At 43.7% G+C, this 23,432-nt stretch overlaps 1 protein-coding gene across 1 annotated transcript; it reads left to right on the forward strand.

Moving 5' to 3' along the window:
- The first annotated feature begins 511 nt into the window (after positions 1–511).
- On the forward strand, positions 512–4,945 carry fam83d (family with sequence similarity 83 member D). Its single transcript, XM_076140818.1, has 4 exons — positions 512–1,595; positions 3,351–3,518; positions 3,659–3,783; positions 3,973–4,945. The coding sequence occupies exons 1-4, from the start codon at positions 1,119–1,121 to the stop codon at positions 4,853–4,855; spliced, it is 1,653 nt and encodes a 550-aa protein (XP_075996933.1). The 5' UTR covers positions 512–1,118; the 3' UTR covers positions 4,856–4,945.
- Positions 4,946–23,432: the final 18,487 nt, after the last annotated feature.

A 23,432-nucleotide genomic window follows, 5' to 3' on the forward strand; every position in this document is an offset into this window, starting at 1 on the left:
CTCGAATTTCAACATAACATTTTAAATGATTGATGCCACTGTTTCTTCTAGGTGTGTCTCTGAGTCAACATGCCGAGCGACTACGTATGCTGACTCACCAGAGTGGATTATAGCCAGGGTTCATATTATTATTTACACCTTTTTTCTTCCTGCTGTGGTCATATTTCAGCTGGGAAAAGGCCTGTTGTTAGTTTGTTGCTTCTCTCACATGAACCCCTGATCAGAGGCGGTTTTTACAGTAACAATTTCATTCATGCATTCATTCATTTTTGCAACATGAATTTAACTGCAGTGAACAAGCAAGACGACCGCTGCTTCCAAGCGTTCCTCCCAAGCTGGGTCACTGACTTTTCTCTCAGCTGCTTTGTTTATGGAGCAAGACCTGTAAACTACTATACTTTAGAATTGTAATTAATCAAAACTGAACATTGTAAGTGTCAAGGTTTCGTTGCTGTTGTTACAGCTGTTCCTCAATGGTGACATCAGCCAATATTTTCAGAGGGCACTTCCTCACACCGAGTGCCTCCATGACTCATCAGGGCTGATAGAAAACTGTTTATTTCCTGTTTACAATACCTATAATTCATCGAGCACTTACTCTGATTGGTCTAACAATGTATAAGAAACTAACTATACCAGTGTTTGGGACCACAGTTTTGTTTTGGTGGGCTAGGATTCACTTGCTTGTCGAGCATCTGAGCACAAGTGAGTGTAAATGACCCAAACCTGCTAAAAAGGTTCAAGTTCAAGGCCCAACAATGCAGGCGGGAAGCATAGAAATAATATCCCAGAGTCCACGATACCATGAAACGGCAGCAGAGTGACACCTCTCTACTTTCTCTGCCTGTGGTGTAATCTGATCCGGGCAGAGCAGAGGGACGAACTGGAGGATTGTTTGCCTCCGAATGAGCCAATCAGAGCGGATTCACTTTGACTGACAACCAATCCGGAGACGCTGTTCTGGATTCACAACTATCAGGCAACCAATACGAACCACCGGCGGACCGGAACGGAGGGAAACAACAAAATACAAATCTGTCTTCCCGGAGGATTACTTCCACCGTTACCTGCTACCTGTGGATGTTTGTTTAAGAAGTCCGGCTAAGAGTCAAAGCGCAATGTCGCAATGCCTGGAAGACTCTCCCATGAGATGGGGCTTAAAGAAGCCCGGACAGGAGCTGAATCTGCAGGAGGTGTACAACGAGAGGCACCGGCTGGCCCTGGAGGAGCTGCTCTCCGGTGGGGTCGACAGCTTTCAGGAGTTCCTCAGGAAAGAGAAGATCCCCAACTTTCTTTCGGACGATGAAGCCCAGCAGATCCGGGCTTCGGCGGTGCCCCCGCGGTGTGTGTCCGTCCTCGGGGAGGACACGGCGCTGCTGGAGTCGGTCAGCAGCTCCATGGATTGCTCCTCCGTCACGTATTTCCCCGACTTGTCTGACGTGGAGCCCCCCGTGCTGGACATCGGCTGGCCCGCCTTCACCTCCGGCTCGTACCGGGGAGTCACACGGGCCGTGGCCTACTTCCAGCCCAGTTACGAGCAGAGTATCTACAGCTGCAAGGAGGCTGCCAGGCGCCTGATCAAAAGCGCCAGAGAGGCAAGTGTGTGTGTGTGTGTGTGTGTGTGTGTGTGTGTGTGTGTGTGTGTGTGTGTGTGTGCGGCACGAAAGCAGGGAGACATGTGAAACTTGAGGGCCAAAGAAACCGTTGAGCATACTTCATTTGCTGATTTAATAAATACATTTAAAAAGCACTTTAATCTTCCTATAGCGAGCTGATTCTATCACTATTTTGTTCTCCTAAAATTCCAAAATAGAATCTATAATGTGATTAAATCCAATACCTCCTTTCTGCTAGGATTAGTCTATTTAAATCAGGAAAGTGCTCAAATTAAATCACGTTCCTAATAATACTGGATGTATCAGTCAAAGTCATACATAATGCTCTCATACCTGGTCAAACACTGAATTTACTCAATTCTATCATTGCAGGAACATTTTACTCCATTGCATTAGTAGTGTATCTAATAAATGTGTGTATAAGGCATATATAGACTTTACAGTGTGTGTGTTTTGTAGTAACCGTCTAACACCTGAAGGCCTTTTTCATATGATTTCATGCTGCAATATCCCTGTGGAGAAAATTATAGTTGTGCATTTTCTAAGCCGAGTGATAAACAGTATTGCGTGGGAGTGTTGTATTCTTGTAGTAAAATGAAATATTACATTTCAATTGTGTTTGTTTTTAGATTCAAAGTGATATTTTGTCACATAAGGCACAGCTAATGACTCACGGTGTGTATTTGCTATATCTAATGAAGCAAAACAAGTTCAAATCATAATATTTTCCTGCATTTGTAAAAATGAGGCAGATTTTCCCCATCAGAAATCCCTTGATCGGTCCTAAATGTTGCAGCTGTCAGTCCGGCCTGTGCGTTTTTTAAAAATGAAAAATTCCAGCATGTGTAGAGAGTCTGTGGCTTACAGCAGCACATCAGGCCTGCATACCAGATGTGCCTCAACTTGATTTTGCTCTCTTCCATGAACATTTGCATTTCATTCATTACCACAATTGACATCCTAAGCGTGCAGGTGTGGTTAGGCTCCGAGCATCGTCTTGGTGTTTGTGCACAAGCAGCTGAAACCAGGGCAGGGGGAAACAAAATCATTTCATTTGGTGCTTAACTCTGATAGTGTTTGGTTGTCACTGTGAAAAGTGACACCGCCCACTGCACGCAGCCTTTGTTGTACAAAGAAGTCAGTGTAAAGCCACTCGCCCTCCCTGCGCACTGATCTCGCCCGCCAGCTCACAGGATCGTCTCAGTAAACCTGCCAAATTAAATTCCCCTTTTTACATATTTTCTTTAAAATGCTGTGAACAATGCACGCTTATCTGCCAGATTAGCCGGAGGGGAACCCAGACCGAGCAGCATGATAGCAGTACATCTGATACTCTGTATGTAAGCATCGATGTCTGACCGCAGACACATAACCTTTACAGTGGCATGTGAAATTCCATTCCTTCCTACGAAAAAACAGGAATCTCAGCAGAAACAAAGCTCCGGGAAAATGGAGGCAAGCCCTACAGTCAACCTACTTGTCTCCTGTATAAAAGTCATTTGTTTGCTGACCAAGCGTTACTGCCGATTACCATGGTAACAGATTACTAGTCAATAGGCAGCTCATCAGCACCGACATTGCGGGGAGTGTGTCTGACAGAGAATCGGCAGCTCTGTTTGAATAAGGCCTTGCAAGTGATAATAATCAAAACACAATTGTGCCACATCTGAGAGAGAGCAAGGCTGCAGAATAAAATGAATTCTATTATATTACCTCTGTAATTTTCCACTGCAGGTGATTGCCATAGCTACAGACTCCCTGACAGACTTGGATATCTTTAGGGATCTTCAGGAGGCGTGCTCCACCCGTAAAGTCCCTGTCTACATCCTGCTGGATCAGTCATGCGCTCCTGCTTTCCTCAAGATGTGCAGAAATCTAAATGTGCGTTTGGACGACCTTCAGGTATGTGGTTGGTTCAGTTACGCTCGGTCACTGCACAACATTAGATGCCATCAAGCTGTGAGGAGTCTTTTAGAATGCAGCGCAGGTTGATTTTTATCTCTACCTCACCTTTTACGCTGTTTTCTTTTTAATCCTTACAGCAAATGAGAGTACGAACCATAACTGGCCCCAGTTATTGCATGAGATCAGGAGCGAGAATTACCGGGAAGGTTCACGAAAGGTTCATGCTGATCGATGGAAGCAGAGTGGCTACAGGTTCATACAGGTAACGCCTCGCTTTACAGCTTCTCCTAAGTCAAAAAGGAGAAGTGGAATTTTGGGCAGTTTTAATATGCAGCGTAAAAAAAAAAAAAGGAGAGTGAACTAACATATTTTTCTTCTGGGGTTTGAGTAAGAAGCGTTGCTACAGTAACTGGCAGTCGTGCGTGTTGCTGAATCTCATTCCTATTTGCAGGTTCAACTGGACTGATGGCAAATTGAACAGCAGCAATCTGATTGAGCTTTCTGGCCAGATTGCAGAGAAATTCGACGAAGAATTCCGTATTCTCTATGCTTCATCCCTGCCCATAAATACTTGTGGGCCTCCAAGTGTCCGTAACAGTGGAATCTTCGAGCATCTTCTCATCAAACACCAAAGCATCTCCTCCCTGCACAAACAGGATCTGTGTCTTACCAGCACGCCGAACCGCAAGGCCCGGGCTCCATCAGTGCGGCCCGCAGATGAAGCCTCGTCCAGGCAGACGGGTGGGAAAAGCAGCCCTGCTTCTGACTCCTCCACCATAGGAGAGGACTGGGGGAAGCAGGAGCACATAGAGGAGGAGATCCTAGCTGGTAGCGCCACCCAGCATCCTCCTGTGGACCGCCCCGTCTTGACAGAGCCTGCGACCCCCTCCACCCGTTCCTGCCACATCGCCACCCAGACAAACGAATCAGTAGTGGACAGTGACACCCAGACTGATGCAGAGAGCCTCACCAAGCTCCCACAACACCCTGACCTCCTCACATCTATCACCACTCCTGACCCTGCCGCTCCCCAACCAAACTCTACCTCCCCCAGGCCGAGCGCCCGCAACCAGCCAGCTGACTGCGGGCCTCCCACCCACCACATTGCTCCGGCAATTCCAGAAAGCAACCTGAGGGAATGCTTCCACAAGCTGACCAAAGAGCGGCAACACCGCTACGCCAACATCCGCACCAAGATGGAGCACATGATGACGGTGCTGTCCCAAAGGCAGGAGATAGTGGGCAACATCACCAATGTGACGGAGGCTTGGCGCACTCATTTGGCAGAGGGTGCAGGGAGAGCGAGGGAGACCGGAGCCCAGGCTGCTTGCTGAAAGTGGGGGCGAGGGCACGTGGCCAGCAGCCAGATGCGTGCACGAGATTGCCTTTTGGATGCAGCGGCTTTTGATGGATTGTACTGAGGGGGGGGGGGGTTGTTACAAGGTTTCTTGGAGGGTTACTGTTTGGTTTCGGGTCAATGCAGTAGGATTTCTGCATTACTGTAATTATTTTTCCTTTTCTGCAGTGGTCACTTTTTTTCTACCTTCCATGCCATGGAAGTGCCTCCTGTCCGTGTCTATGCAATATCTGGTGTAAAGATAATTACTTTAAGCACACACACTGTAATAATAGTAATAACAAGAGGGGCTCCCATTAGGGGAACTCATTACAGCGCATACCGCCGCCAAGTCCCTGGGTGATGAAATTTAACAGTTTATTTCAGATGAAATTTGAAATAGCACAAAATGTACTATGCTGAAGTGGGCGTGGCCTACACGGACAGATGCAGCCGGAGGAAGAGAGGAATCAAGAAGAATTTAGACTCGGAAATGTCCACTTCCAAAGGTATTGACAAAATGTAAACGTTGTTATTACAGCGCCACCATCTGGTCAGTTGGAGTTTCTCGCCACCCTGCACAGATAATCAAAAAATAAAGATTAAACTTATGTCCAGCTTGGTTCAGACATCCTGCGCGTAAATATTTGTGACCACTGACACAATAGGAGGAGGAAGTGGCGATAAAACTGTTTTGGCACAAATGGTTGTTGTCTGTTGTATGAATAGATGCACCAACCGCCAAGCCAGAAAAGAATAATGATGTGATTTATTGTTCAGTTACTTACAGACCAAAAATGTAAAAGTTGGCCACGATCAGGCCGACCGGTACCAGAACCTCATGGGTTCCTCCCTGGATCTGGTCCAATCTGCCAACCAAATGTTATGAAAATCGGTTCATAGCTTCTTGAATATTCCTGCTGATAAACACACTGACATAGGAAAACATTACGTTAAGAAACAGATGATGTAATGATCATAAATGATTGTGATTGTTGATGGGATATATAATCTGAGTGAAATGCGTTGAGATCCTGTTTATAGAATTTAAGTTTAGGGTCAAATTGAGCTGCTGTAACTGCATCTGCACACCATTCCAGAGAACATCTGGTTCTCACTGTGCCTTACTAATTAATAAAGTATTTTGTCAGATGATTGATTGTTCTTTTAGTCTTTTCTCTTCTTCACATCCCAGGGATCCACCCTTTGTGTTCACTTGCAGCCTCATTTAGCCATTTAAATGTTCATTACAGAAAAATTTGTGAATGAATTAGCTCGGAAAAACATTTGCTCGGAAGTTGCAAAACGCGCAACTGAATAAAAAAGCGGCAAAAAGTGACTAAACAAAGAGAACGAGCACCTGCGCCTTATGCACTGCAGTGCCGTCATGCAATTAGCTGAGAGACGGCATCTGTGATACTGGCACCTCTGCTGATTACTTCGCCAATCACAGTTGCTTTCCAGGGTGAATTTGGAGAAGGAGCTTTGTCACAGATTACTTACATAGATTAGCCTGAATGCTAAATGAATGCGTCTATATGCAAACAGATGGGCTTTTTATAACTACTGTTGCCTCACTGCCACGTTATGTTTTATATTCCGTTTCCACACAGTTTCTTGTTAACATTTTCAGATGGCCCAACAGGGAGAAAATGGCTGTTTTGTTGACTGTTTAGTGCAGTAGTGAAGCAGAAGGCTGGCATTTGTTATATAGCCTGATGTTAATGTGATTACAGCTCCATATAATCTACAGTCTACTGCAGGTTATTCTGAGTCTCTGCACAAAGTGTTTTATTGTAAATGAGGGCTATGAGCTGCAGAGTCTGGCACCCGCAGCGGTTTCCCTACCTCGCACTTGAGCACAAAGGTCCCAGTGTGAGTATTCAAAACAATATCTTAGTTAATACTTAACCATAATTAGGAGATGAGGTGTACTTATTTCATGGCAAGATGTACTGGTACAGTGGTTTCACCGGAACGCAAGGAAATATCTTAGGTCTTGAGTCTTCTTTAATGTTTAAGAGATAAAAAAAAGGTTTTGCTTGCAGATACACAATATATACATTTACAATATACACATACTTAAATCATCATACTGTAATCATGTCATAAAAAATGTTTCATTTTCAAAATGAGTGCTTTTATTGCAGGATATTTTCAGGAATTTGATCTGTGAGCCCTCAAACACATATATAATGATGTAACACATAATCCAATGAAAAGACGGTTGTGTCTACGCCATTTTAAATCAGTTATTCTCAGGCGGTTACAGACTGTTCTGTATTCATTCAATTACTGTAGGTGTTACTAACAGTCCATTCCATTTGCACCAAAACAGATGATCCAGTGGTGTCAGAGCAGAAAATATCTACCCAGGCTTTGGGAGTGACAAAGAGTAATAAAAAAAAATCTGAATAAAGCACAATAGAAACTAGTAACTCTAAAATCCTAACCAAAGGAGTCCACGACATGCCATGTTGTTGCCACCCAGACCTCAGACAGCATTTACAGCAAACTATTATGTGGCAATAAGATAAGAACAGCAGGCACTTCCTGGTCCGTGTTCATCACCTATACGACACAGCAAAACACTTTTGTGTTCATTATGTAAAATGGTGCAGCTGGGGGAGGTGATCTGCAGGTAAATAAATAAAATGCTGGTACTATGTGAGAAAATGGTATTTGATTTTAATTGGCTGCTGCAATGCAACCACTGAGGCTGTAATCAAGGAAGCAGTGGGGGATCCACAACACAACAGTCTGCACCTATTAGCCTCAACTCAATGGTAAACAGAGGATTTGCATACTCTGCATCACAGTTGACAATTAGAAATATGGATGTGATTTACTTTTTAATTGTTTTTTTTTTTACTCAGTGGGATTTCGCCTGGTGTCAGCAGCCACACGAGCTGTCCACCGCCACCAGAGGGCGCTCTATCCTCAGATATAACAATGTCATTGTGTGTTTTTTTTGTTTAGTGTCCTGCCTCACTTCATTTTCACAGAGAAGCGTTAGACACTCTTGTAATAGCAAATGTTTAATTCTTTAAAATCTAAAACATTGCAACAAAAACGCAGACGACTAATTTCTATAGCTTATGATTTGTAAAGACATTTATAAAGGATGCATCTTGTCGGTACAACGGGTGGTGAAAGCAGTTCACTGCATTTGTGCGTAGTCTTCAAACGCAGAAAGACGCAACAGACAACCTGAGCACACAAACAGCCACCAAGTGATGTCCTCTTCAGGTCACTTATGATCCCTGGAGAAATGTAGCAGCAGAACTTCGCCTGCTGCATGCTGGGTAAAAATCCTTGTGGATGTCAGCATGTCTGACAGCAGGTGTAACATTATATCCCACCAAATATTGCATTAAACCCTAATCCAGTCAGTCAGCACACGTATGCTTGTGTGTGCGATCGCAAATCACAGCTACATAAAAATAAGAATGTTTCATTTGCATGTGCGTAAAGCCAAGAGGAATAATAATGACCTTTTTCCCCCATAGAAAGTTATAATACATGCTAATACGGGCCGGATGCTATTCACAGTTTGTTGCTTTACAATGGATTAATGTGTATGTATACAATATGTGCCATATGTGTTAATTTATATGGAAAATATCTGGATGTTCTTTCCCCACCCCCACCACCCACAGAGTCCCGTTGGACAAAACAGATCAGTATGATGCAGACAGACGACACTCGTCACACAATTGATTATTGGATGTATATCCAAAGGCTCTGCTGATGTCGGGGTGTGAACGCATAGACCCGAGCACTTACAGTAGCACACGTCTTTGTGATGACATTTATGAAGATATAAGTGAATAAATAATCAGATCTATGGAATTCATGTCAAATGTTTAGACTAAACACAGCATCGGTTTCTGGAAATAGCAAAGAACCGGCTCGCCTACTGATTGACGGAGTGAAATGGCTCTCCTGATGCTGAACATAAACCTTTTAATTAGTCCAAACATGGTTGATGAGTTTGAAGCTTGATTACTTGGCCTTCATTAGTCAGATTGTGAGCAATCGCCACTCCCCGAGGCGCAATTTGGCATCTCTAAAAACTGGCAGCCTCTCGCTGTGTTTAGCAATTACATTTACCCTACACCTAAACAGGTGTGTGCAACCATACACAAATACTGACGCACAAGCCAGCACATGTACACTCACACTCCTTACTCCTTATTAACAGCTTGAACAAGGAGATATAAGATGTAACAATTCGGGTATTGTTTAATTCTGAAGAGACCCTGACTAAAAGAAAACACTGATAAAGGCCGCTTAATGTGCTGAGTCCTACTTCACTGAGCTATTGCTGTCACAATGATTCATGTTTGCTGTGCCACCTTGCCTTTGTTTTCCATCAGGGCAGCCAGTGGTTGTCAGTATACCAGGAAGGGAGCATTCTGCCTCAGGCCACCAAACACTGATAATGAATGTTCAGCTCATTGGAAATAAAAGTGTGTCTTAAATATGTGGTCTGGACGGCTCCTTGTTTGGATGTATGAGTCAGATTCCGTAACGTTTGTGGACGTTCAGTTTGCACAAAAGTCACGCAGTCACTTCCTGTCCTCCATAATGCTGATGCCACCCCACAGTTAGGATAATGCAGGTGGAGGGTATTGTTGATAGGGTGTTTGTGCTAACTGCACGGCGTGCTTTTACACGCTGTCCGACAGCAGCCTTGCTATTTTTAGATGGGTACAGCTGCTCCTTAGCAGTAAGCACCCACCCTTAAACCAGCCATTCACCAGAGATTTATGGCACGAGCCCATGTGAAACAGCTGTAGTGTCTTGCCACTTGCCTGTCTAAGTCGTGCAAGCTGAGGCATGAGATCATGTGAAGAATCATATTTATTTTGTTTACTATGATGCGTGTTAACAGCAGCTGACACCATCGCTCCGACGGCCGATGCAGTTATCCGTCACCATGTAGTTTTCTCCCGCTGCACATTTGCACAAGTCCAGAACCTCCGGTGCAGCAACGATGAGTCAGCCGTGGCCACAGCACCACCTGAATCCAACACACACTCGACACTTGTGGTAAAACACTCCCACGCCCCACCATGTGTCCCAGCACATTAGGTCAGCGTGCTTTCTTATGCTGGAGGAATGATACTAGTTTGTTTATCTCTGCCTCGCTCTTGATTAAAGTTGCCACGTTGATGGAAAAAAAGAATTCCAGGAACTTTGTGTTTTGTACAGAAACAGACTTGTTTCTTTGTTGCTAGTGCCTGGCTGTTCCCTACACACACACACGCTGTATCTGCAGTCCTGTCCGTTCGGCCACCGTTTCGGTCTGATGAGGTAGTTAAGATTAAAACCCAATCATATTAATGTAAATGGCGAGGAAACTGCTGCGGAGCCAGAGTGAGCGGAGAAAGCAGCATTGTGGTGGCTGCCTTTGTGTGTGTCCGTGTTGTGTGTCCGCGTGTATGTGTGTGTGTGTGGGCACTATATATGCAGCTCAGTAAACCACATTATAGCAGCTAAGCTTACGTTTAGCTTATCACTGTCTATTCCTTGTCTGCATTATTCAAAAGGACACCTTATCAGCACCAGCAACTATTAGCCGTCTGCGCTGCGAGCTCCACGCAATGATGTTCCTCGGTGTTCCACATTAACTCCGGTGTCTATTTCAGCAGCTCTCTATCCATTTATTGATGCATGTCTTCCATTGATCCGAGGATTGATTTGCCATGCAATCCATTACCCATCTGTCTGTTTCAGCGGGCTTTTAAATGATCCGTCAGATTGAGCTATTAAACAGAGTAGTGGTGAAGTCCAAAGGTTGCTGATACATTCAGGGAGAGAGAGGGGTTGATGTGTATGTATGTGTGTGTGTGAGGAGGGTGTATGTCCAGAACTCCGCATTCTATTTACGACGCGGTAGAGCAATAATCATATAATCTAAATTGTCAATGACTGATTCAAAGAGAGGACACAAAAATATCAGGGAAATGAAATCATCGTAAACCCGAATGGCTCTCTATGGATTTAGAAAGTTGAGAAATTTATGAATACTTAAAGAATCAAGTAGATAAACAGAGAAATGCGAGGCCATAAAGCTAAACACAAGGGTGTGTTCCTGACGAGTTCATATCGGGGAGGTTTTCCACCTGACAACAGCAATATTTACGAGAAATACACACTTCCCCCTCAACTTTTGTCAATTTTAGTAAATTTTCTGGATGAATCCCTTCGACGGAACGAGGTGTGCTGTTCCATATGCTTATGAATTCAGCCTGTTTTTATAGTGTAATTGCACCGTAAGAACATACACAGGACACAAAGAAAATGCCACCAGCAAAACACAGATAAGGGGGTAAGACGGGGGTTTCAGATTGAGATGCAAGATGGATTCATATATATTCATGAATTCACAAAGAAAAGTCAAACGGAAGCAGTATGATAATCTTGCAGTAATTGCATTTTTCTCTCCAACTGTTTTTGGCAGCGCTGAGAGCCACATCCTGAGACGTAAAGAGTGGGAATGCGGTCTTTAGGAGTGTCACAGCGGTGAACAGTGGATACACTCTGACCCGGTATATAAGGCCAGTCAATCCACAGCGGGGTCAAGTGGTGAGTATGCCAAATCCGGTGGATTCATAGGTAATGGGATGGCTATCATTAGTCTTTGGATGGTCAATTATATGTTTAATTAACCAAGACAGACATCAGATAATTGAACTATTGACTGGCCTCTCTAAGTCACATTTGTCATCTAATTCAGCTACAGTTTAAATCTCCCTATCAGATGTTTTTTGGTGCCATGAGATCCTGATACGAGTGGAAATCAAATCTGAGGCTTTTGTTTCCTTGACAGGTGCATTTGATGTCCCGGTCGCTGGCTGAAGAGGAACTTTTTGTTTCATTTTCGAAACTGCGCACTCTGTCTTCACACCCGGGCAAACGCCATCGCATGCACGCACGAGCGTTGTAGGAGAAAATAACAACCAAATGAGCATCAGCCCTTTTTTTCATACATGTCAGTCTGCTGGATACATGTCAGCAGCCGTCTGAAAAGTGCTGACACGGCTGCCCTCCTGTCCAGCAGCTCGCTGCCTCTGTGTGAACTTGGATTTAGCTCAAGGGTATAGCCACCCCGCTAATGTGATGTAGCTCCAAGAAGGAAACAAATTGGCCTGACGTCTCATACACTGCCTTGTCTTGATTAAGTGATGGCTTCTGCTTCTAATGTGTTACGATGGGTAGACCTGCACTGGGTGGGAGAAGGGTGTGGATGAGCGTGTGTGTGTGTGTGTGTGTGTGCATACATGGGGGGAGAGAGAGCAGCTAGAGAGAGAGCAGCGAGCGAGAGGGGGAGAGAGAGAGCGAGAGAGAGAGCGAGGATGGGGGAAGGGCCTCAGTCTGCAAGATCAGCACAAGTGGAATTGCATTGATTCAGTTAACTGCAGAGTTGGAGCGTGATGTGGAATTCTGTTTATAAAGGGTGGAGTTTACACGATAGGCTCCATTTTGATCTTATTTTCCAAACCATATTCATAATTATTCCCTGCTGCCTCACTTTCACCAATGAAACATTTGATCTGTTTTATACATACGGCTCCAGCAGGAGTTTCATATGTTGGGTGAGATGATTTGATGTCTTGGTGGTAAATTAAATGGCCACATAATGCATCTCCCCCGTGTCTTTATGGCGAGAACACAACTACAAATGCTCCCTGCGCTCGGATAAGATGATACTGGCGGATATGCACTGTAAACCTCATGGTAATCTATATTAATCTGCGTCGTCAAATACAAACAATTGACATCATGTTATGTTAATTGCCAAGAAATGTGTTGCCCATCCCGAGTAACAACTGAGTCACGTTTCATAATCAAACAGAGGACATCTGGTGAGGCTTCAGACAACAAAATAAACATCAAACTGGATTAATTAAAGGGGATAAACCACAGATTTCCAGCTTGCGACTAGTCTGTGTCCTTTATCCTATTGTTTGGGCTACGATACAAATGCGAGACTTCTGCTTAGGTTTTTACACACTGAATCCAGAGTAAATTCTTAAGCTGAACAACATTCCTATTAAGATGAACCTCTATGGGATGAGACCTGACAAACCGTGTGTTATGTATCTTTAAAAGCCTTTTATTTTTTACGATTCTGTCCATGTTTTTGTCATAACAGGGAAGAATACGCTACTGTAAATTACTACCGCTTTTAAACACGCATTTTTACAGAGGGAGAGTTGGAGATGTATATTTTCTTAATGCCTTTCCCTCACTGTCGCTCTCTTTCCCTCATTTCTCCATCTAGCTGCAGGGAATTTGTCTCTAAGGGTTTATCATGACTGCCTCATATTTCCCCCCTAGTTTGTCATTTTGCTGATCCAGACGCTTTTTCATATTTCAGTATTCTTATCATCCACCGGCAGTAAGATGATCCATTTCACTTATTTCTTAGAAGTGTGACTGTAGCCTAAGTCAATATCTACACAATGAATTCAGCAAATGGAGGGCTGGCTGAGGAGGGGCAGCTAGTTAGCGGTGGTCGTGGAACTCGTGGCGCAGGACACTTTTTTATCCAGAGTCAGCAAGGGTAAAATGTCAAGCATTTCTTAGGGAAGCGGCTCCATAGGATTCCATTCGACGCTTTAATCTTAATTGAGAGCATCGCACATTGATATTCCATAGGCCTCTTTACCCTTCGCCTTTCAGCTACTTTCATTTAGAGGACAGCCGTACTGCACTAGAGCACGGGGAGTGCTTTGTCAGACAGCCAAGAGGCCAAAGGCAAGGTCAACCTCTCTTTGTAACGGTGGCTCACTGTGGAGCGAAGGCATCACCTCTTTGATGCCGTCAGTGCTTTTGTGAAACCTTTCTAAGGTGTTCTGAAGTAAAACTGAATAAAGAATGGCTCACTCTGTGACCTGATGTCAGCATGGAAACATTATGACGGAATCACAATGTGGTTTACTGTATTTTAAAGTAAAAGTTGAATGGTCGATTCAATCTAAACAAGCCTCTTTTACCGTCACAGCTTGAGGCCAAACAGAATGAAGATTTAATGCAGTGTGGAGTAAAAGAGGAGAGATATTTGCACATTTGGTAGTCAGATAGAGTTCATCATGCCAGTGGCAGAGAAGGTTCATTGATCAGAATTGGCTTCATATTTCTCCCGTATTCTGCACATGCAATTTTTTCGCAAGGTTTTCAGGAAATGTAGATCTGAGCTACGTCACAGACATTACTGCTTGGTCAGGTAAATATCTCCCAAACGCTTCCACGTCCGACAACATCACTGACACAGTTCAGAGGTAAAATCTCCAGATTTTTGTCAAATTGCTTTAAGGATAAATGAAATAATCTTTGCGATCTAAACACACAGATTTAGAGATGTATCACTTGTCAATGAAAAGATCCCAGTATAGTGCTTTGTAGCTCACAATAGGTGCAGTATCATTCCTTAATCCTCAAACAAAGGAGAAGGACTAACCGACCCGGCAGATGCAGTGATAAGACCCATGTCATCAAGTTAAGTGAGGACGGGGGGAAAGTGTGGGACGGCGACGCTCTCTCACTCCTGTGGGAAGACTCGTCATGCCACCTTTCCAAAGGTGATGAAAACAAATGGAAATAAAGACACACACACACACACACACACAGAGACACAGACACACACCCACACACACACACACCCAGAATCTGTTTACAGCTGAGTGCAGAACCCCTATCTGTGGGACTGAGGACTGAGCTCGCCTCCATTTCTCATGCTCCCGCCTCGGCTCAGTGCTGACACAGACATACTGTAAAGAGATAGCAGCGCAGATAGGTATGCATGTGCATGTCAAAGTAGCCCTCGGGGCGGGACAGACTGAAAACAGTGACGGGATAACAAAGCATCCGCATAACTGCCACACTTCTGTCATTAAAACAAGCATTTTCCCATTTATGAGACGTTTGAAAGTGGAAGTGCGGTTTGAGATAACAGAAGTTTAAGCAGCAAACATGAGAGGTTCTTCTGCTGATGAAGCATTGAAGTCAGGCTCAGGATTAAAGGATTATCCTTCAGTTAGGGTCCTTCAAAGATTTGTTTTACCAGTGCATACTATGAATAAGGGTTCCTATGGAGGGTGTGTTGCAAAGACAGCTTCTGACAGATTTATCAGGTGATCAGGGCTTGATAAAGCTTTAGAGAAACTGCTCCTATTTCAAAGTGTCTCCCCTGGTTCTGTGGGAAAGCCAAGTGCTCCTGCTTTCCACTCCCTTCAGTCAGCCATAGGGGGTCCAACCAACCTCAGCTACCACGCACCAAACAAATCAACACGGTCAGTCTGCAGGTCTATAGCAGAGCCGATGGACTCCTCAGCAGGACGTTGGGGAAGAACCTTTAAAGAAAGAGTTCACTTTATCTCCAGATCAATAAAATCTATTCTTACAAGGCCGTGATACAAGACTCTTGCCAATATATGTAACCTACTTCCTAACTAACCTGGACATGTGAGCGTCACGCTAAAAAAACACCAGGCCTCATCCATCGATATTTGCACTTATGTTTGCGTACGAACACACGTACCAAACGTTCGCAGCTGATTGATGACACCTTCAGACACCCCAATTTCATCATACGGTGTGCAGCAATGTTAAATGATGTGTTAGACTCAATATCTGCATGTATGGATGCTTTCTCAGAGGCCTCTTTGTCTACCTTGAAGAATGTTGAATAACCAAACTTGAGGAAATGGAGTTTGAAATGCTTTCATCTCGTCCCACATTGGCCCCTGGGTCCACACACACACACACACACACATACACACATAGAACGGGACCACACACGCCAGGACCTCTCTGACCCACTCCCTCTTAAAATACATAAAACTTATAACGCTCTCAACCACCAGCGAGTTTAAAGCACATTTCCTGTACAAACATTTATAATGAATAATGAGAGAAAGTTTGTGCGTACAGTTGCTGAATGAGGCGGAACGCTTCATTTCTGCTTCATTAATGTTGTTTGAGCTGTCGCGTATATTTGCCCTAATTTTAAGATTACTGTTAAACAGAATTTGGTCATTTACCAATAGGCGTAATGATGAGAGTCTTCAAATGAACCAGTGCAGTTTATTTAAAGAAACTTAACGAGAAGAGTTCTTTCGATGTGTGTCAGGAAAGAGGATGCGATGGGTCCCCGTATGAGTCAAGGCTGTTCCTCTCCTCAGGATTTAAATATAGCTTCACTCGCCATTACTCCTGTCACTCAGGGACTTATAGTGACCCTTTGACCTCGCCTGTACAAAAGAGATTGAAGCTGACATGTTTTTCACCAGTGCAGTCAAACAATGACAGAGAGGTATTTCACGATTTTTTTTTTTTTTTTTTTACACAAGCAGACTTTGATGTTATCAATCTTTAGTCCTTCAGTTTGTCCTGGTATCATTTTCACCCATCTTGATCCCTGACACGTCTGTTTGTGGTTCAATCAATCAGTCAATGATCGGTCTGAGGGTTCATCTGTGCACCAGACGGCAGAGTGAGTGTGTGGGAGGGAGACTGATGGGCGTTTCCCACAACAATTGGACAGTTGAACGTTCCTCAACACCTGATGTTTAGGCTGGGGTCAGAGTTTGTGAGGTTAGAAGTCAAATGTCACCAGCTTATGTTGTTGTACAGCTCGGACGGTTGGTGAGAGACAGTTTGTGCTGCAGGCTCCAGCTCAGCCATGTAGAGGCAGCCTCTGTCTGTACTCAGACCACAGGCCACCACTGCTTTTTCAACTTTTAATGTAACCGATTTTATATATTTAACAAGGAAAGACATAAAATGATTAAGGCAAAAATGAGAGTAAGACGTATGCATATGTCAGGTGTAAACAAGGACAAAGCAGAAAAATGCCCCAATGCAACCTCAAGGAGGCAAAACATGCCCTCTGTGTAATAGACGACAATATAATAACCCATTATGATTGAACTCATCATTTTAATGACTATGTGTATGAATGACAGATAAAGCACAGCTGGAACGTCGCTCATTTCAATTTATGAGGTTGACTTTAGTCACTTGTTCATTTTCTGGCTGTGATCATGACGATGAATTCAATGATGAAATTGCTCAATCCTGAGAAAAAATGGGCCGGTGGGGGCGTGAGGCAGGAAGTGGGCTAGGATTATCAATCAATTGTATGTCAATATTTGCACTTAAGGAATTTTCCTCTGATGCAATTAAGGCTTTGGTTGATGTGAAAACAAACATCACAGCGTGTTTCAGATCTTTCAGAGCCGTGTGACTTAATCAAAAGGGACAAGGGAATTTCTGTCAGTCTGGGCCAAAATCACAACAGAAAGAAAGTGATGTCCTCCCCTGACACATAGGCAGAATGAATAGTATTCCACAGATATGTATACAGTAGATGATGCAATCAGAGCATGACAGTCCTCCTGTTGGTGAAATGCATGCAGAGGTGTCTTAACTCCAAATATGATGCTACCAAGTCAGAATTTCTTGGAGTAAGTATACAAGTATAGTAAGCAGTATATATCAACAAAGTGTTAATTACAGGGTCTTTGCATTTTCCTTTAAACTGTCATTATCTTCATCCATCAAAAATAAAATGTTATATGGAGTCTTGACTATTTTCGTACACTCCTCTTTGCCAGTCTTTTACTGTCATTACCTTGAAATCCGTTGTGTAAAAACAAGATTGATTTATCATGCTAATTTATTGTACAGAAGTATTGCAGACCTCATCTTCTTCTGGACTGATATCTATCCAAAACTACTTTATCCTGCTCCTCCTGAATCAGCATTATCTTAGCTACACATTAGTGGTAGTTGCATTTTGTTTTAGCCTTATTTAATTCTGTACAGCAACTACATAAATGCGACCCGTCAGGCCCGGATCGATATTAGGATCTGGACTAAATTGCATCTATTGATATTAGTCATCATCGCATCATTTCTGAATTTTGTCTTTAAGGTCTGTGTCTTAGTTTTCACGAAATGAAATTAAGTGAAAGGCGTATCCAAAGTGACTTTCTGCTGACGAACAGACATACAAATAAACAAACGGCGGTGAAAACAACAACCACCTCCTTATTGGAAGGTAAAAAATGCAAACGCAAAGCCGTGCAAACTAAAGCAGCTGCAGCCATAATTCATGATTCAAGAGATTATTTCTGTTTGCAGACACAAAGCAGATTCCGTGGCCCAGCGCCATTTTACATTCAAAGACAATCCTTCTATCACCCTCAATAAACTTTGTCGTTTCCTTATAACCTTTAATTTCATTTTCATTCTCTGAGAACTGGCCGACTTAGGGTTTCGTTGTTCTGCTGTTAAAAATCCCAGAACAAAGTACTTCCTGTATCTCACCCGCAAACACAGCAAACAAGTACTTGGGTTCAAGATCGTATAAAAGCTTGGATCCCCTTAAATAGACTCCTTTACAAGCTTGATGTTGGCCAATCACAAGCTTCTCTTCACGACAGTCCAACCACAGCACACAGTTGGTTGTTTCCTCCTTTTTTTTTGGTCGCTTTACTCGGGGCTTAACGTCGAACATGATCACAAACATGGTCAGAACAAAAATCAAAGCATGGGCGGGTGTGGAGAAGGGTTCTGCCAAATCCTCCATCTGTTTACGAACACACACACACACACACACACACACACACAGCGTGAAGAGACGCACAATAAAATCAGCTGAGCGAAAATTAACACGGGGTGAAGTTATGAACAGAGCTTCTGAGAAACATGAAGGAAGAGTTATGACACAGAGGAGACGTTAGCATGACACATTAGTGGGAGAGAGCCACACCCAATTCCAGGGAGGCCTGTTACAGTTCACCAGAACGTATGACAGCGCTGCCATATTCTCGTGTCTGTGTCACCCGCAGGAGACCGGCCTTTGGAGGTGCTAAATGGTACAAGAGCGGTGACAAGTGCCATTTACAGCAGCCATCACTATCGTCTTTTGCATTGTCCCCAAAAAAAAAAAAAAAATCAAATGCAAGAAATGTTTTGTCCCCCCCACACTTTTTTTTACTGTAGTCCCACCTAAATCTAATTCAAATGATTGTTTGAATTGCTGCTTTAGTGCAGCGCATGAAAAGATTGCTTTGCTGTTTTTTTGGCCATCATCCATTCAGGCTCACCCTAGCTGCAGTGACAGATGTAATATTATTCCAAAGTCATACAGCGATCTCTCTCTCTCACTCTCTCTCGCCCCCACCCCCTCTCTCCACGCAGATTAAAAACCCCTACAGTGCAACATTTCCCCCCCTTTTTTGGCGTGTTTGTCATATCTTAACTGCGGCCATAACACTTTATTTTCCCATCTGCAGCCCTTTTTTTCCCCCCAAATCTCAAAACCCTACATTACCTTTCCTGGATGCATGTCTGTTACATACCTAAGAGACACAATGCAGTCAGCGAGGGCTGGACCTGCTTTCCAGGTTGTGTTAAACTCGACAGGGTGCACAGGCTCGAGTCTGAACAGGGGATGACCCTTAATCAGCAGCGCTCTGCCAACAGCAACTGAGAGCCACAATTATCTGCCCTATAGATAGGTAGGCAGGCCCGGGGGCCAGGGGCTGTGGAAAGGGAAGAGGCTGTCAGGGGGGGAAGAGCCTGAGTTAACCTCGGTGGCTCGTGTTTCTACTGTGCACTAATGGATGCCTGTCATCATTACGGACAGAAACAGGAGGGCGCCTGCCAGCTGCATGACCCCCATAAAACAGAACAGGAAATCCTAGCAGGGAAAGAAAGAGAGAGTGATCTCTTCTCTTCTCTTCTCCCCACATTTTGACCTCTTTTCACCACTGCAGTGGATCAGGAAGGTATCCAAGTCAAAGCAAATGAGATTGTCATAATCATTGTGTAATTCTGCATGCATTTATTACACGTAGGCTTGACTACTGCGACACGCTGCTCTCAGGTCTTCCTAACAACTCCATACATCAAATGTAGCGTGTGCGGAATGCTGCAGCCAGAGTTTGAGCCGGAACAAAGAAGCGAGATCACACCACCCCTGTTCTAAAGTCCCTGCACTGGCTCCCCGCTAGTCTGTGGATAGAGTTTAAGATCCGAGTACTTGTATATAAAGCTCTACGTATGAGCCGTAGATCCTCTGACTCTCTGTTCCAAGGGCTCAGACAAAGACGTATATGCTTTCTGCAGCTTTTAGTCGTCCTGGAGGTCTAATAATGAAGTGTCAGCTAAAAATGCACCTTTTATTCTTGCTATTATGTAGAATGACTCACAACACGTAAACTTGAATTTTGTCTCTCTAATTTGGATTTTAATAAGATTTTAATATATGGACATGAGGACATACGGACACTTAAAAAAAAAAAAATAGTAAAGTCGGGCCTCTCCTCTGTTTATGTTGAGCACTTTGAGCTCCATTTGTTGTATGAAATGTGCTTCATAAATAAAATGTATTTTGTATTATTATTAGCCTGGAATGAGAGGAAAGGAGTAGATAACACAGTGAGCAGAATTAATCTAAAATGATTAACTTTTGCATCCGTTTCAGAGTTCATTAACCCTTGCTCTCCTTGCTAATAAACATCCTCTGTTTTTGACCTCTGTTAACAGGTTCAGGCTGTGTTTTATTATGTTTCTGTCATGCTGGGAGGAACCTGTATAATTATTACATACCGAGGTTCACTCTTTGCTCTGTAAGCAAAGTCCATCGCCTGTAATGTGACAGGACTTTGTCATATTCCTCTCAGTGGTGCCCACTGAAACGTGACAAGTACTTTATCAGAGGGCCTTCCTATCAGATCCCCTGGTGTTCATGCACAAACACGCTGAATGCCACGTCCCCAGGAAGCCTGTGTCCTTATTACAGCCAATAAGATCGCAGATAGACTTTATTGTAGTGCTGCGGCTACACATTAATCCACAGTGTTGAGTTCAGATGAGCCCATCATGTGATAACTTTAGTCATTACCAGTAGTGCCATCATAATTACCATGGAATCATTGAAGATGTGGCAACAAAGGAAAAGCAATTTTACTGCACCCAGGAGCATTGCTATTGGTCAAGTGAGTAAGTAAAGTAAGAGTAAAGAGTGAAATGTAAAAGTTAACAAAAAAAATCAGTGAATAAGCCGTCATTGTGTGAAAGAGCACAAAACTGTCTACACACGTGGTTGTCTACGGTTTCATGTGTGTGTTTGCGTGTGCATGCACACGTCTGTGTGCGTGTGGGATCACTGCATGACTCAGAGTGTCACAACTGTGCGCAGAAACAACTGGACATCCTGAGCGGAAACCACAGCCGTCAAAGCTGCGTTTTCCTGTGACATACAAGCCAACGCTCTCACAAAGAGTCACTTGACAAGACCCTCATATAGGAAGTGAAAGAGGAAGCCCCTCGTCCATCCTGTCCTCCATCCCAAATCTCTGCTCTGTGCTTCACGTGAAGCCACTCAAAGAGACAATCGTCAGTACAATCCCTTACTATTGCAAAACAATGGTCACAGAACTGGCTGGGGCTGGAAATGTCGTGCCGTTGAGGTCAAATGTCTGGTTGGTGGACATTTATCCACATGAGATTAGTGAAAAACATTATTGAAAAAAGCAAAATTCATCATTGATCACCAGTGTTGTTTGGAAAGAAACAAAACAGCAGCCTTTACTCAACTCCTCAACTCATTTGGATTTGTGAGTCATATGACCTACAGACCAAAGCAAACAATTTGCATCTAATCTACTATTGGCAAAGAGATTGCTAGTTTCTTTGTGACAGCCAGGAGCTTTTCAATAAGATAACTTCAGTCAGCCCAGTTGGACCAAACAAACACACAACACGGGTGTATGATATCACAGATGCACAACTGCCCTGCAATGTTGGAGTGTGTGGTCTGCCAGAAAGCCTTCCCTCATAGCGCGAGGCCTCTGGCTGTGTTCACTGGTGTGAGAGTCGCCTGGCAGCCTGCATTCCTCTGCCTTTCTCCACACAATGATGAGTATCTGCAGCATTCCTCTGTCTGTGTCCAGTGTCTGAGATGCAGCCAGGCCTTGGCAAACCAGAGGCTCTCAGCCAGGAGATTGGCACCATGTTAGAGGGATTTAAATAAACACATTCGAGGGCTTTCTTTGAAAATCAGCCATATGTAGGGGCAGGCAAAGAGTAAGAGTGTAGCACAATTAGATCTAGCGGATAGCTAATTTAAATCTCTTAGTAATAGAAGACCTCTGCAGAAGGCATTTTGAAATGATTTAGTGGTGATGATGCTTCCTCTTTATCCTGCTTCATCATCTGGTTCTGACTGTCACACTTTTCTGCACTCATTCCTCTTATATCCATCTGTTTTTAAAAACGCAAGCATGTCTATTTTCTACCATTTCCACTACTCTTTATCCCTCTCCAGCTATTTTACTCCCTCTCTTGTTCTGATGCCACAGCCATGCAGACACCTTTCCCTCCTGCTGACTCAGTAGCCAGCCTCAGGCGCTGTGGGCTTGGGGTGATGGTGGCAGGGAGGAGGGGGGAAGTGCGACGCTCCCACATCAGCCTCACCAGCCTATCACATGCGAGCGAAAAGAGCTGGCTAATCGTTTCTACAATGGCACCCTGCACGCTGTCGCACACAACCACAAACCACTCTCGTCTCTAACATTTGTTCTTTATAATGCCACAATTGCGTATGCACCACGTGAAATATGCATATACGCAAATACACACGGCCATATGGAGAAATGTACACTCTGAGAGACCACACCTTCTAAAAGAACTACAAGCATGCAAGTATATACCGTGAATAAATCTTAACAAAAATATAGTACAGACAATATATGCTGTCACACTCGATGTACTAATGCTACACACACACGGTGTATGCTACATATACAGTATACAGGATATACTGTCTTTATATGTATATATTCTGGAAAACACAATGTATTTCCTGTTTAGCACTTTTATATAATCTAAAAAGATAAAGATGAAGTAACTCCAGTATGAACTCAGAGCGATGTTGTGTGTGGTCATTTCTGTACGCTGATCTTTGAATGCAGCATTTTACACGCGCATATTCAAAATGGTGGAAAAGTCTTTTTTGCAACCTCACCGATGTTCACAAATGTAAGTCATGTACGTCACGTACTCTCTGCACAGCGGGCGACCTTCTGGGATTAGGCCTGTTTGGAGCAGGAAAGTGCTTTTGCACCTGTGGTGTGATTTTAGAGCTGCTTTCCCTCAACAGAGGGTGAGGTCAATGGCGTCAGGGGTCACACATGAAAAGAGCCCGGATTCCAGGCTAGATGTTGGTGCCATTAGCAGAGCCACCTGCCCGGTTGAAACGGGGATCACAGAGAGAGGTTTAGAACTTTAAAGTTATGTACGATTTAAATTTCTCCACAGTTCTGCACACGAGCCGTCACAGGAGTTATGAACGTAATTGACAAAGTGATTTATCACACATTATCACGCTGTTCTTGGAAGTGTTAGGGTTATCTCAATATTATTGTAGTCCTGAACAGACAACGATCTCTGTCAGGTAATTTGCTTGACTCTTTCAGACCGTTACTGGACAGAGAAAAACATATCAAGCGGAGAAATCCTCTGGAACTTGCCAGAGGAGCGGGGAGCAA

Source organism: Genypterus blacodes, unplaced genomic scaffold (assembly GCF_046128005.1).
Source record: "Genypterus blacodes isolate CSIRO-AG114 ecotype Tasmania unplaced genomic scaffold, CSIRO-AGI_Gbla_v1 ptg000017l_1, whole genome shotgun sequence".
Taxonomy (NCBI): domain Eukaryota; kingdom Metazoa; phylum Chordata; class Actinopteri; order Ophidiiformes; family Ophidiidae; genus Genypterus; species Genypterus blacodes.

Coding starts and splice junctions, on each gene's coding strand:
- fam83d (XM_076140818.1), top strand. CDS start 1,119: ATGTCGCAATGCCTGGAAGACTCTCCCATGAGATGGGGCTTAAAGAAG. Junction 1,596..3,350: donor TGATCAAAAGCGCCAGAGAG/GCAAGTGTGTGT, acceptor TTTCCACTGCAG/GTGATTGCCATAGCTACAGA. Junction 3,784..3,972: donor GTGGCTACAGGTTCATACAG/GTAACGCCTCGC, acceptor TCCTATTTGCAG/GTTCAACTGGACTGATGGCA.